At 53.1% G+C, this 11,862-nt stretch overlaps 2 protein-coding genes across 2 annotated transcripts; both read left to right on the top strand.

Annotated features, from left to right (window-relative positions):
* The first annotated feature begins 826 nt into the window (after window positions 1-826).
* LOC134501146 (C-type lectin mannose-binding isoform-like) lies at window positions 827-7,826 on the top strand. Its single transcript, XM_063308754.1, is given in 5 exon segments — window positions 827-1,048; window positions 1,594-1,639; window positions 1,642-1,730; window positions 2,697-2,811; window positions 7,714-7,826. Coding segments are annotated over 5 exon segments (585 nt in total).
* A 2,403-nt stretch (window positions 7,827-10,229) lies between these two features.
* Window positions 10,230-11,159, top strand: LOC134501144 (olfactory receptor 5V1-like). Its single transcript, XM_063308752.1, has one exon. It carries the CDS (start codon window positions 10,230-10,232, stop codon window positions 11,157-11,159), a length of 930 nt encoding a protein of 309 aa, XP_063164822.1.
* The last annotated feature ends 703 nt before the right edge of the window (window positions 11,160-11,862 follow it).

The raw sequence follows: 11,862 nt of genomic DNA, 5'->3' as shown, positions 1-11,862 counted from the left end.
AGGAAGGAAGGAAGGAAGAAAATGAGCTGCTTCCAGGAAGGCTTTGAAAGGGAGTCAGACCCTGAAAAGTGACCCTGCTGAGCCTCTCACACCAGCCAAACCTCAACTACATTCACACAACACGCTTGAAAGCTCCAAGAAATACCTCGAGCTGCTTCAGCCCAACCTCTGATGCTCAGTTAGTTCCTCTGTGGCTCCATGCGCCACTCAGTGCCAGCCCGGAGGGGGAGTTTCGGCTTGCTGCAGCTGCCCAAATCCAGAAGTGGGTTTGCTCGGTCCCAAATCAAAGTGGGGTACAAAGAAGCATCCGAAGGGCCTCTCCCGGGTGGTTGGTAGCGGGGGCAGTCCCACCAGTAATCAGCCCCGAAGACTTTCGGGGCTTCAGCGGTGAAGGGACGTCCAGGAGGCCACTGCAGATTGTTCAGGATGGACAAGGTGATCCCTGTCCCTTGCACCGGTCAGCAGCCTGGCTGTGCGTTCTGCAGCACTGGCAGTTTCAGGCACTTTCAAGGGTGCCTCCACACAGAGCGCATTGCAGTAGTCTGGATGGGTTGTAACCAAAGGGTGGATAACTGGCTAAGTCTGACTGGCTTGGGAAGGTTCACAGCTGGCACCCGAGGCCCAACTGTGCAAAGGTTAAACAGGCTTAACCTGGATCTTGAAGGAACCCATTTCTGGCTTTGCACTGTTCACTTAATGATAACTCCAAGCAAAGAGGACAGGTTCACACAAGACATGCAGCTTCAATAAAATTAGCTTTGGACATTCTGCAAATGCAGCCACTGTGTCAGTCACCCCAGTCAGGATCAATTTGTTGTGATCAAAGATGTTGGTAACTCAGCAGGTTAAGCGTGTTCTGCAGACCCAGCTGTCTCCTCCTCCCCCTCCTCCTCCTCCTCCTCCTCCTCTCTGGGCCACCCTCTCATTGGGCTTTCTCTCTTCCCACACAGCACCTGGAACCCAAAAATGTTGTCCCTTCGATTGGTACCCTTACAGTGGGTTTTGCTACAAGATCTTCAATGAACAAGTGGACTGGAACACTGCAGAGGTGAGAGGTGGTGTGTGCCTTCTGAACATCCTGGCCCAGGCAGAGGAGAAGTTCTGCAGAGCCCTTGCAGAGCACCCATGTCCCCCCTGGCTGGGCTGACAACCTGCCAAGGGGCCTGGGGGGCCGCTAGGCTGGGTGCATGGAAAGGCAGCAGAGACCAGGATTTTAGGACAGTCTCAAACGAACCATATACTGGTGCAGCTTTCATGGCCGGTATCTGTGGGGCAGTGTTGAGCGTTGGGGCTTGGTGACCACGGTCTAGACAAGAGATTTCCTGATGTTTCACCGGCAACTGTGGCTGGCTAATTCAGGCCCCTTCGGACCACCTTCCCGCTGAAGTTATCGGGATCAGAGATTTTAACTCAGGAATTTAACTCAGGAATTCTTCAAGAGCCACGTGCTCCAGCGAGGGTCTCTGGGGGTCAACAAATCACAATGGTGGTGACGATCATGCAATCAGATCCCCGCTCTTTTCCCACATGCACAAACACACACACTTGTCTCTCCTCTGCTGAGCAAGGGCTTCCTCTGTTCTCCTCTCCCAGGGGCTCTGTGAGAACCACAAGACAGGCTGCCATCTTGCCTCCTTCCATGTGAAGCGGAGGCAGTGGCCTTGGCCCAGTACTTCCGATATCTCAAAAGTGATGTCTTTGTCTGGATCGGACTGTGGGATCCATCAAAAGTAGGTCCCTTTCTGTTGCTAATGTGCATCAATCAGTTTTTACCATCTCTAAGGGGCTTTTTGAAGGATCCCTCCAAGAGGAGGGGGGGATCTCCCTGCGAAAGGCTCTTACCCTGGGCAAAACCACTGAAAAAGGTTATTGGCTCCAAGACCACCTTTCCTCCCCTCCCCTCCATTCCCTTCCCTGCCCAGCTGAAGGACGCATCGCTGCCTTTAACACCCCAAAGGGACGGGTCCTGCTCCGGATCCTGCTCCACCCTCCATCTCAGGAACGAGGCTTCTCCCCCTCCGTCTGCCTTCCCCTTTGCGCCCCTTGGATGGCCTTGGCCCTTCTGAGACTCTGGAGGGGACTGCGGGCCCGGCCAGGGAGGGCTGTTCTTCCCTCCCCCTTTCTCGTTTTGGGCAGATACGGCTCATTTCTCTTATCCGCTGGCTCTCATCTTGCGCTCCATGGCATTTCCAATTCTGGAAAAAGGGTCGATCGCAGAGAAAGAAGGGCAGAAGGTTCCCCTCCCCCCAGTCATTCCCAAGATGCTTCTCAGTTGCCAAGTGTAACCCACAGCCCTGGGGTTTTGCTGGTGGTCTCCCTTCCAAGGCCTCATTAGCTTTGACCCTGTCTATACCTCTGAGGTCAATGGGTATCATCCAGGTCCTGCCACCAAGTTGGGCACAAGGAAAAGTGGCTCTCTGAGCTGGTGACCACATGGACACCTCCAGGTAGTTACCTTCTGGGGCGTTTTTTCTCTGGATCTCCTGATGGTCCCCTCTCCAAGCATTCACCAAGTTTAGCCCTGCTGAGCTGTTCCAGGTCAACTGAGATTGACTAGGGAGATGGAGAAGGAGAGAGAGAGGGAGTTGCCGGTTTGGTCTGCCCCTCAAAAACTGCCCACGTTTCACCTGTGCCCGGGCCCTGCAGAGGCAGCGCCCCTCCCTCGGGTGGCTAACGGGGCTTCCCTGTCCTTACAGCACAGAAAGTGGCAGTGGAGTGACGGCTCCAACACCAACTACACCACCTGGAATGAAGGAGAACCCAACAACATTGGGGCCAATGAACACTGCACTGATGTGTGGGCCAGTTCAGGTAAGGTCAGACGGTGGGGAGGCAGTCGAGGGTTTGCTTCAAACAAGGACACGTTTGATCCATCTTGTAACACTCACCCCTTGGCATCTGATAGCCTTTGTGGATCCCTTGGATCTCGAGGCTGTCACAGCCCTACACTTAACCCGAGAGCCCCCCATCTCATGCAAGTGGGGAGCCCCCCACGTTGAGCACCCCAGCCCTCGCCGAGGCAGTGCAGAGCCTGTCCTCGTTCCTGCCCAACCAGCCCAACGAGGGTGGATGACTCTACAAGGCTCTGCGGGTCTTTCCAGGGTGATCGGCTGATCAGCTCTTCCTCCGGCTGAATGTGCCACCTCTGTTTCTGAGAAGATTCCATGCGGAGGAGTCAAGGAGGCAACTGGCCTTATGATTTATTTGATTTATATGGCCACCCATCTCAAGCAAGTGACGTTCTATGCGGTTCCCCCAAACGTCACTGTCAGTCACTCTCCTTAAGGGGGGACGAGGCTGGGGATGGGGATCTGGGCCTCTTTTGACAGATGGCTAGACCAAGGACTTTCACCATCTGTCCAAGCTTGCTCTGGTTTTGCACAAGAGTTTTGCCCTCAAAAGGGCCTGAGTGCCAGCTAGTGGGCATGGGATTAGGGCCATTCCAGAAGAGTGCTATTCTGGAAAAACAGCTGAGAGCTGAGGGGGCTGGTGGCCTTGAAAAGAAGTGGGGAGATCATGAGTGGGATGGGGGAAGGCTGCCTGGTGAATGTCAGTGGCACAAGCCTGGAATATTATTCCACCTTCTTCACCAGAAATGCTACCAGAGCTGAAGAAGGTGGCATGACTCATAGTCCTGAGGACCCCCAAGGGGCAAAAGGCTCCAAAAAAGCCATCATGTCCCAATATGACCTTTTTCACCTAAATTGTGTGGGTGGCGTCCTGGTTCAGCCAAAAAACACGTTCTTTGCTGCCCTCCTGTGGCTGAGTGAAGCTTGACAGGCATGGTCATGTAGCACTTAATGGCTTGGTAGCTGTCTGGGTTACAACAATTTGCTGAACCTAGGCTGACCATACATCCCGTTTTGAATGGGACAGTCCCATTTTTTTAATATTTCCAGACCATCCCATCATTTTAATATAAATGCCCATTTTGTCCCATTTTCTTAAAAATTTGAAAGCTTATTTATTTATTTAATTTATTTATTCTTCAAACTTCTATTACCACCCATCTCCCCCAAGAAAGGGGAACTCTGGGCAGTTTACAATAAAACCAAGATTAAAATCATAAAATATAAATTACAATAAATACACCAATAAATAACAATAAAATAAATACCAAAGCTAAGGGGCAATGTTCTTATTCGGTGGGAAAGATCTATGGTGCTAGCCACCCCCAAGGTGAGCTATTACCTCTCCCACCCTAAGCGAGGTGGTAGAACCAGTTCTTCCAGAAGGCTGGGAACACAGGGGCCTGCCTTACCTCCAGGGGCAGAATATTCCACAGGGCAGGGGCCACTGCAGAGAAGGTCTGCCTCCTGGACCCCACCAGGTAGAATTCCCTAACCGGCAGGATTTGCAGCATGCCCTCTCTGCATGACTGGGTGGGACAGGTCAATGTTAAGGGGATGAGATGGTCCCTCAGGTAACCTGGCCCCATGCCATGTAGTCCTTTAACAGTCATGACCAACACCTTGAATTGGACCTGGAAGCAAACTGGCACCCAGTGCAGCTCGCGCAGTAAAGGTGTTATATGTGCCGATCTCGGGGCACTGAGAATAACCCACGTGGCTGCATTCTGGACCAGCCAAAGCTTCCAGATACTCTTCAAGGGTAGCCCCATGTATGCGCATGCAGTAGTCTATATGGGAGATGACCAGGGCATGAGTGACTGATTGCAGGGCCTCTCACTCCAGGAACGGGCATAACTGGCACACAACCCAAAGTTGAGCAAAGGTCCTCCTGGTCACGATTGCCACCTGCTCTTTGACCAGGAGTCGTGAGTCCAGGAGAACCCCCAAGTTACGCACCGAATCTGAATGGGGTAGTGCAACCCCATCGAGAACTAAAGATGACAATTTCCCAGAAGCAGAGGAGCCGTCAACCCACAGCCACTCCATCTTACCAGGGTTCAGCCTCAACCTGTTGTCCCCCATCCAGGCCCCCACAGCCTCCAGGCATCAAGAAAGGGCAGTCATGGCATCACTTACTTCACCCGGGATGGAGATGTACAATTGGGTACAATCAGCATATTGATGATATCTCATCCCATGGTGAGGGATAATCTCACCCAGTGGTTTCATGTAGATATTAAATAGGAGAGGGGAGAGAACTGAACCCGGAGGAACCCCACACAAGAGAGGTTGAGGGTTGGATCTCTCATGTCCTATCACCACCGATTGGGACCGGCCTTGGAGGAAGGAGGTGAACCAGCATAAGACTACGCCACCCACCCCCAACTCCCTGAGCTGACCCAAAAGGATACCATGGTCGATTGCATCAAAAGCTGCTGAGAGGTCAAGAAGAGCCAGGATGGAGGCACTCCCTCCATCCCACTCCCGCCAGAGATCATCCATAAGTGTGACCAATGTAGTCTCTGTCCCATATCCCAGCCTGAAACCTGACTGGAAGGGGTCTAGATAATCCATTTCATCCAGAATCCTCTGGAGCTGTAACACCACCACTTTCTCAACCACCTTCTCCAAAAAGGGGAGGTGGGAGATGGGATGAAAATTGTCCAATACAGTAGGGTCCAGTGATGGTTTCTGGAGGAGGGGGTGCACCAACGCCTCCTTGAAGGCAGTCAGAAACACCCCCTCTCTCAAGGATGTATTGACCATCACCTGGACTCAACACATGTCACGTCCCAGGCTGTCTTCTCCAGCCAGGAAGGGCATGGGTCTAGCTGACATGTGGTGGTGTTTATAGTCCGGAGGATGCTGTCCACTTCCTTAGGTCCAACAGGATCAAACTGTTCCCAGATAACAGGGTAAGTACATTCCCTTGGCATCACCCCAGACTGTGCCTCATGCTTAGAATCCAACTTAGAATGAATCTGAAAGATTTTGTCCTGCAGATGCTCAGAAAACTCCTCTGCACGGCCCTGTAAATGGATCACTGAATCCCCCTTACTCAAGAGGGATCAAGTAATCATAAACAGGGCCTCCAGGCAGCATTCTGCGGACGCAATAAGAATGGAGAAATATTGACATTTTGCTGCTCTTACCGCCACAAGGTAGGCCCTAATAGCGGCTCTAGATTGTGTTCGGTCAGATTTGGTCTTTGTCTTCCCCCAGCAGTGCTCTAGACGTTCTTGATCCTCTTCAAAACCCACAGCTCCTCCATAAACCATGGAGAGCACCGGGTTGCATGAGGCAAGAGAGGCCGCATAGGTGTGATCTTGTCCAAGGCCCCAGTTGCTTCCCTATTCCAGGCTGCAGCTAGGACCTCCACTGGACTGTGCAGCAGATCTTCAGGTATAACCCCCAGCTCCCTCTGAAACCCAGCCGGGTCCATCAGTTGCCAGGGAAAGACCAATCAAATGGGCCCTGCCTCACTGCAAAGTGGGGTAGCACCAGAGAATCTCAAGGCCACCAGGGCATGGTCTGACCATGACAATGGGGACAGATCTAACTCTCCCCTCAGATCGCGTTGCCACTGTTCCGACAAGAAAACCAAGTCCGGGGTGAGACCACTGTCTCAAGTTGGGTCCCAAATAATCTGAGATGGGACCATGGCCACCATGGTGGCTATGAACTCCCACGCTTCCTCCGAGGCATGCCCCAGGGACAGCAGGTTGAAATCCCCCAGAACCATAAGCCTGGGGACCTCCACCACCAGCCCTAAGACGGCCTCAAGCAGTTCAGGCAGGGAGTTTGCTACACTGCAGGGAGGCTGGTACAGCAGCGACACTCCCAACTGTCCACGGGAACCCAAGTTGAAGAACAGGGTCTCACAACTGGTCACTTGTGGAGCAGCACCCCTGAAGGCCAGCACAGACTCCCAGATGACAATGCTACCCCTCCTCCCCTACCCCGGTGTCTCAGCTGATGCCACACCTGAAACCCAGCTGGGCACACTTCCGAGAGGGCTACCCCCCCTTTTGGGTCCAGCCAGGCCACAGTAATACACTGTAATACACTGTAATACACACCAGGTCTGCCCCCTCCTCTGTGATCAAATCCTTGTTAACTGACCTGGTGTTAAGCAGCAGCAGCCAGAGACCAGGGCCCTCAAGGATCTGCTGTCCAGGGCCTGGGTATGACCACAGAGGGCCGGAACATGCCACCGGCCAGGGGCGTTTTCCCCATAGATGGCCTGCCCTCCGTTCCCGCGAACCTGTCAGAAGGCAGTCTGACTTTGAGTGGAAGGAGGGGGAGCTCAGCAGAAATGGCAGGAAAAAAGCCACAGAGCTCAACCCAGCGGGAAACCTAAAAAGCAAAAAACAGGATTGGCTGATAGGCGGTGATCAGAGGGCAAGCCGATTGGCTCCTGCCTTGAAACGGCAGGAAAAAAAGAACGTAAAAGCACGGCCAGAGGAGGAATGGCTGGTCGGGGACAACCATTCACTAGACTCTCCAGCCCAGCCTTGCCTGTCACAAACGAAGGAATCCGAAGATTCCCAGCCCAAGAAAACCGGAGAAGTTCCTGCCTGCTGATCCAGCCCATTGCCCAGCCCTGCCCTGTTTTGCCCTGTCCCATTTTTAACCCCATCCCATTTTGCCATCCCAATGTCCCGTTTTTGTTTCAAGGAAATATGGTCAGCCTAGCTGAACCCCAAGCCCGTTTTAACAGATTAGGGTCTCCACCTGGGTCTCCATTGCCTGGTATCCTCATGTTCTCCTGCCAATGAAGTAGAAGCCATTGAAATGCTTTTCTGCGACTCTGATGGAGTTCCTGCAAATCAGGGATCAAACTTTCTCTTTTGCTGCCCAGGGTATCTCAAGTGGAATGATGAGAACTGCAAATCCTGGCATGCTTTCCTCTGCAAGTTCCCACTCCAGCCCCCAAGTGATGGAGGCACCCCATCAAGCTTGGAGAGGGAATGAAGCCCTGCTGCCTGCCGAAATCTCTGCCCTTTCGCTCCAGGAATGCTTTCTGTAGCTCGGATGTGGTTTTGCTCACTCCGATGGGCCAGAATGTCCAATAAATACTCACTTGGCATGACCAGCCTCACTCATTTTGCAGAGCCAGGCGACTGGTGAGGTCCAACGCTCGAGAGCCCTGAGTCTCCTGCATGGCAAGGCTGGGCACCAAAGGGAGGGGGTGTTCAGAAGGACCACCCATTGATGGTCGGATGCTTTATCGCATGTCCGTTTCATTTTAGTTGGGGAGGTGGGCCAACGCAGTGCGGAATCTGCTGGGCCTCAGCACCGCCTTCCACCCCGGGCACTACTGCAGCAGGCTGCTGGGAACAGCATGGGTGAGGGGGTGGGGCTGGTTGCTGGGGCGGGGTCTGCGCTGGGCTGCTCAGTCAGGGCTGCAGAGATCTGAATGGCCTCGGACGGCCCCCGAGAGCACTCCTTGGCTGGGAGGAAGGCATGCCCACTTTTCTGCTTTTCTTCCAAACAGAGAATAGGTAACATCTGCACAGAACCATCAGCCACTCAGTGTCTGGAAGGCTTTAATCCACCCACATCACAAACACCATCAGGACTCAAAGGCCCTCAGCTCCTCCTCAGGAGCCCAGTGAGTGCCCTCCGATCCGAGGGCCACTTCGTCTACTGCTGCAACATCAATCATTTTATGTTGACTATCCATGAGGTTTCCTTGGCAAAGTACAGGAGAGGGTGAGCACTGCCTTCTCCCACAGATATGAATTGTTGCCTCTGGTGTTGTCACTAAAGCGATCATTTGCTTCCTCTATCGGTGCTGCCCCAAAAGGTGCCTGCTTGCTTCAGCTGGGCAGCTGGATGACCTTCACCCCATGCGTGACCCTGCAGGGAACAAAGGCACTCCCAGCATCCTTTGCTCTTCCTCCCCAGGAACAGCCGCCCCCCCCCCCGCCCACCCCCACAAGCAGGCAGCACAGCAGGAACTGGGGAGGGCGGAGTCTTGTTCAAGGGGAGCTCAGCTGGCGACCTTGATTGCATCCGGTAGGCTTGAAAGTTCACCCGGCAGTCCGTGACAGTCCCATCGCTGGGATGGGGAAATGGCTGCTGAATTTGGGGGGGTTGGGAGTGGACTCTTCAAACATCTGCAAAGGGTGAATGACCCCCTCAGAAGTTACCCACGCAAGGAAGATCATCGTGTTCTGGGAACGGTCAGCGTGAGAGAGGAGCAGCGGGCCGGGTCCCGTCATCTCCCTATCTTTAACCCCTCAGGTCCGACCCGGATGGATGGGCAGGGAGGATCCCCTTGGCCCCAGGGTTGAGGGCCACGCCAGGCAGCCTCCCTTGCCAGAAAACATGGGTGAGAATTTCATGTGCAACAACGTCTTTCTCTGGCTTCCTCCTGAGATTAAAATTAGCCTGCCTTGCGCTCTTCCTTCCTCTGCACCCCGCAGCCCTCAGACAATTAACTGAACCCTGTGCCAGCTGACAAGTCCCAGATGAGAGAGTTTCGCCCCAAAAGGTCCCTTCTGCTTCTCCTCCCAGCTCCGCTCCCTGCAGAATACGCGAAGCACACTTTCCCCCATGAGCACTGCCTGCCACGGATAATGCAGGCAACAGGGAGATTTGCCCTTGTTGTGAGAATGAGTTCCCCAAGATCGCCCTTCCTGCCCTGCTTGCAGACTTCTGGCTGAGCCACCTCCATTCTCAAGGCATCTGAACCCTGACTGTGGGAGAACCTGGGGGGAGCCTGATTCTGCTTCAGCCACAGCCGGTCTTCTGCAGGTGGGATAAGCAGCAAGGGTGAGTTGCTTGGTGGCCCATCAAGGATTCCCCTTCCTTTCGTTGTGGGGAGGCATTGTGAGGAGACCTCAATCTTTGGGAGGGAGAGGGAAGTGCTGAGGGACCAGGAAGGCCTAAATACCCGATTCCTCCCAAGAATCTGCATTTCGCGGACCTTCCCCTGCCTGAGACTCACAATAAAACACAATTTGCCACCAATGAGAGCCCAGCCCTTTCCAGCCTTCCTAGGCTTGGATTGGACAAGGCTTTGACCAAAGTGCCCTGCAGGGCAGCTCCCTGGACCAAAGCTGGGTGCGGGAAACCTACAGAGGTACATTTTCCTACTCCTTTTGCTACCGGACAGGCAAGGGAGCTGTTTTGATGACGATTGAAGATGGTCCAACCAAAAACATCTTCACACAATAGAAGTAAATTGTACATCTTGTGTTGAGGGTAGAACTAGTACATTCATAGGTGGTGGACCTCAGCCTAAAATTGGGTGAGGAACATAAAGAGGAAGGTGTGGCTTATGGGTTTGCAAGAGGCGACTTGAAAGGGGCACTTGCCCCTTTCTTCACATGCCCATATCTATTTTCCCAGCTGTTCCTTTTCTTCCTCATGGATGCACAGAACCAAACGCAGGGGACAGAATTCAACCTCCTCAATTTCTCCAGCCTCCTGAGCCACCATGTCCACCTTTTCTTCGTGTTCCTTGCTGCATATTTGGCCAACCTGATGGGCAACGTCATGATCATAACCCTGGTTCTCCTGGATTCCAGCCTTCACACCCCCATGTACTTCTTCCTCAGCCAGCTCTCCTGCTTGGATATTTGCCTTTCTTCTGTGGTGGTACCAAAAATCCTGGTGAACTTTCTATGCCAGCGGCACACCATCTCCTACAACCAATGCCTGGCACAAGCATTCTTCCTGATTGGCTTTGCGGGTTGTGAGCCAGCACTGCTGGCCGTCATGGCCTATGACCGCTATGCTGCCATCTGCCAGCCTTTGCACTATGCCCACCTGATGGGGAGCAAGGTGTGCCTCCAGCTGGCTGTGGCCGTTTGGCTCTGGGGCTTCCTGGACTCAGCGATCTATACAGCTCTGGCCTCCAGGTTGGAGTTTTGTGGAAACCACCAGATTCCTCACATCTTTTGTGATGTCCCCCCTTTGCTGAAAATTGCCTGCAGCGATACCTCAGTCAACGAGTTGGCCACTCATATCACTGGGACCTTTGTGGGCCTCGTCCCTCTTCTCTTCATCATCCTGTCCTATTTCTACATTTTGGCCTCCATTCTGCGGATTCGCTCCAAGATCGGCAGGCGCAAAGCCTTCTCCACCTGCGCTTCACACATTGCTGTGGTAACTCTCTTCGTTGGAAACGCCTTTGTGAACTACAACCAGCCCAGTGCTGGCTACTCCCTGGAGATGGACGCCCTGATCTCCACAATGTTTTGCATCGTCACCCCCACACTGAACCCCTTGATCTACAGCCTCCGCAACAAGGAGGTGAAGGGGGCTCTGCGGAAGGTTCTCGGGGGAATAGCTTAGTTTTCGTTTTTTTATTGCCGGTAAAAGATTGCTTGTCACATCTGGGAAAAACCTGTAGAAAAATATATCCTTCCCTGTTGGGAAGCTCCCTTCTGCCGTGAAGAGATGAAGAGGCCGAAACCAAGTTGAAATGTTTAATCTCCTGCATGAACTGGGCGAAGAGTAAGAGCATCTTTCCAGAAAGAGTCAAAAGGGTTTCACACACATGTTCTTGGCATTAACAAATTTATCTTCCTTCCTGTTTGATAGGCAAATGCTATTGAGATCATGACAAAGCAACGAACATAGATGTGGACAATATAATTTTCAACTGACCGTAAGAACCCATTTGATCCTAAGTCTCTCTTTTGTGGGACCACCGGGCTTGACTCTGCCCCCCTTTCATTCAACATCCCCATGGAACTGCTGGGTGAAGTCATCTGCCATTTTGCAATTCAATATCATAAGTGTGCTGATGACCCCCAGTTGTACCTTCTGACCCCAGGCTGGCCGAGTGAGGCTGTCAGAGGTCCATCCCAGGGCCTGGAGGCTGTGCCAGTTTGTATGAGCAGGAAGCTTCTCTGGCTTAATCCGAGCAAGACCAAGTGGCTGTGGCTGTTGGGCCATGTAGGTCTGTGGATATTCCATCTTTCACCTTGGGTGGGGTGACAATTCCCCCATTCAAGGGTGGTGAGCAATCCTGGGCTCAGTGAGGCCTTTGACA

This window comes from Candoia aspera, chromosome 7 (genome assembly GCF_035149785.1).
Source record: "Candoia aspera isolate rCanAsp1 chromosome 7, rCanAsp1.hap2, whole genome shotgun sequence".
In the NCBI taxonomy this organism is placed as follows: Eukaryota; Metazoa; Chordata; class Lepidosauria; order Squamata; family Boidae; genus Candoia; species Candoia aspera.
This window is presented reverse-complemented; position numbering and strand designations above follow the sequence as displayed.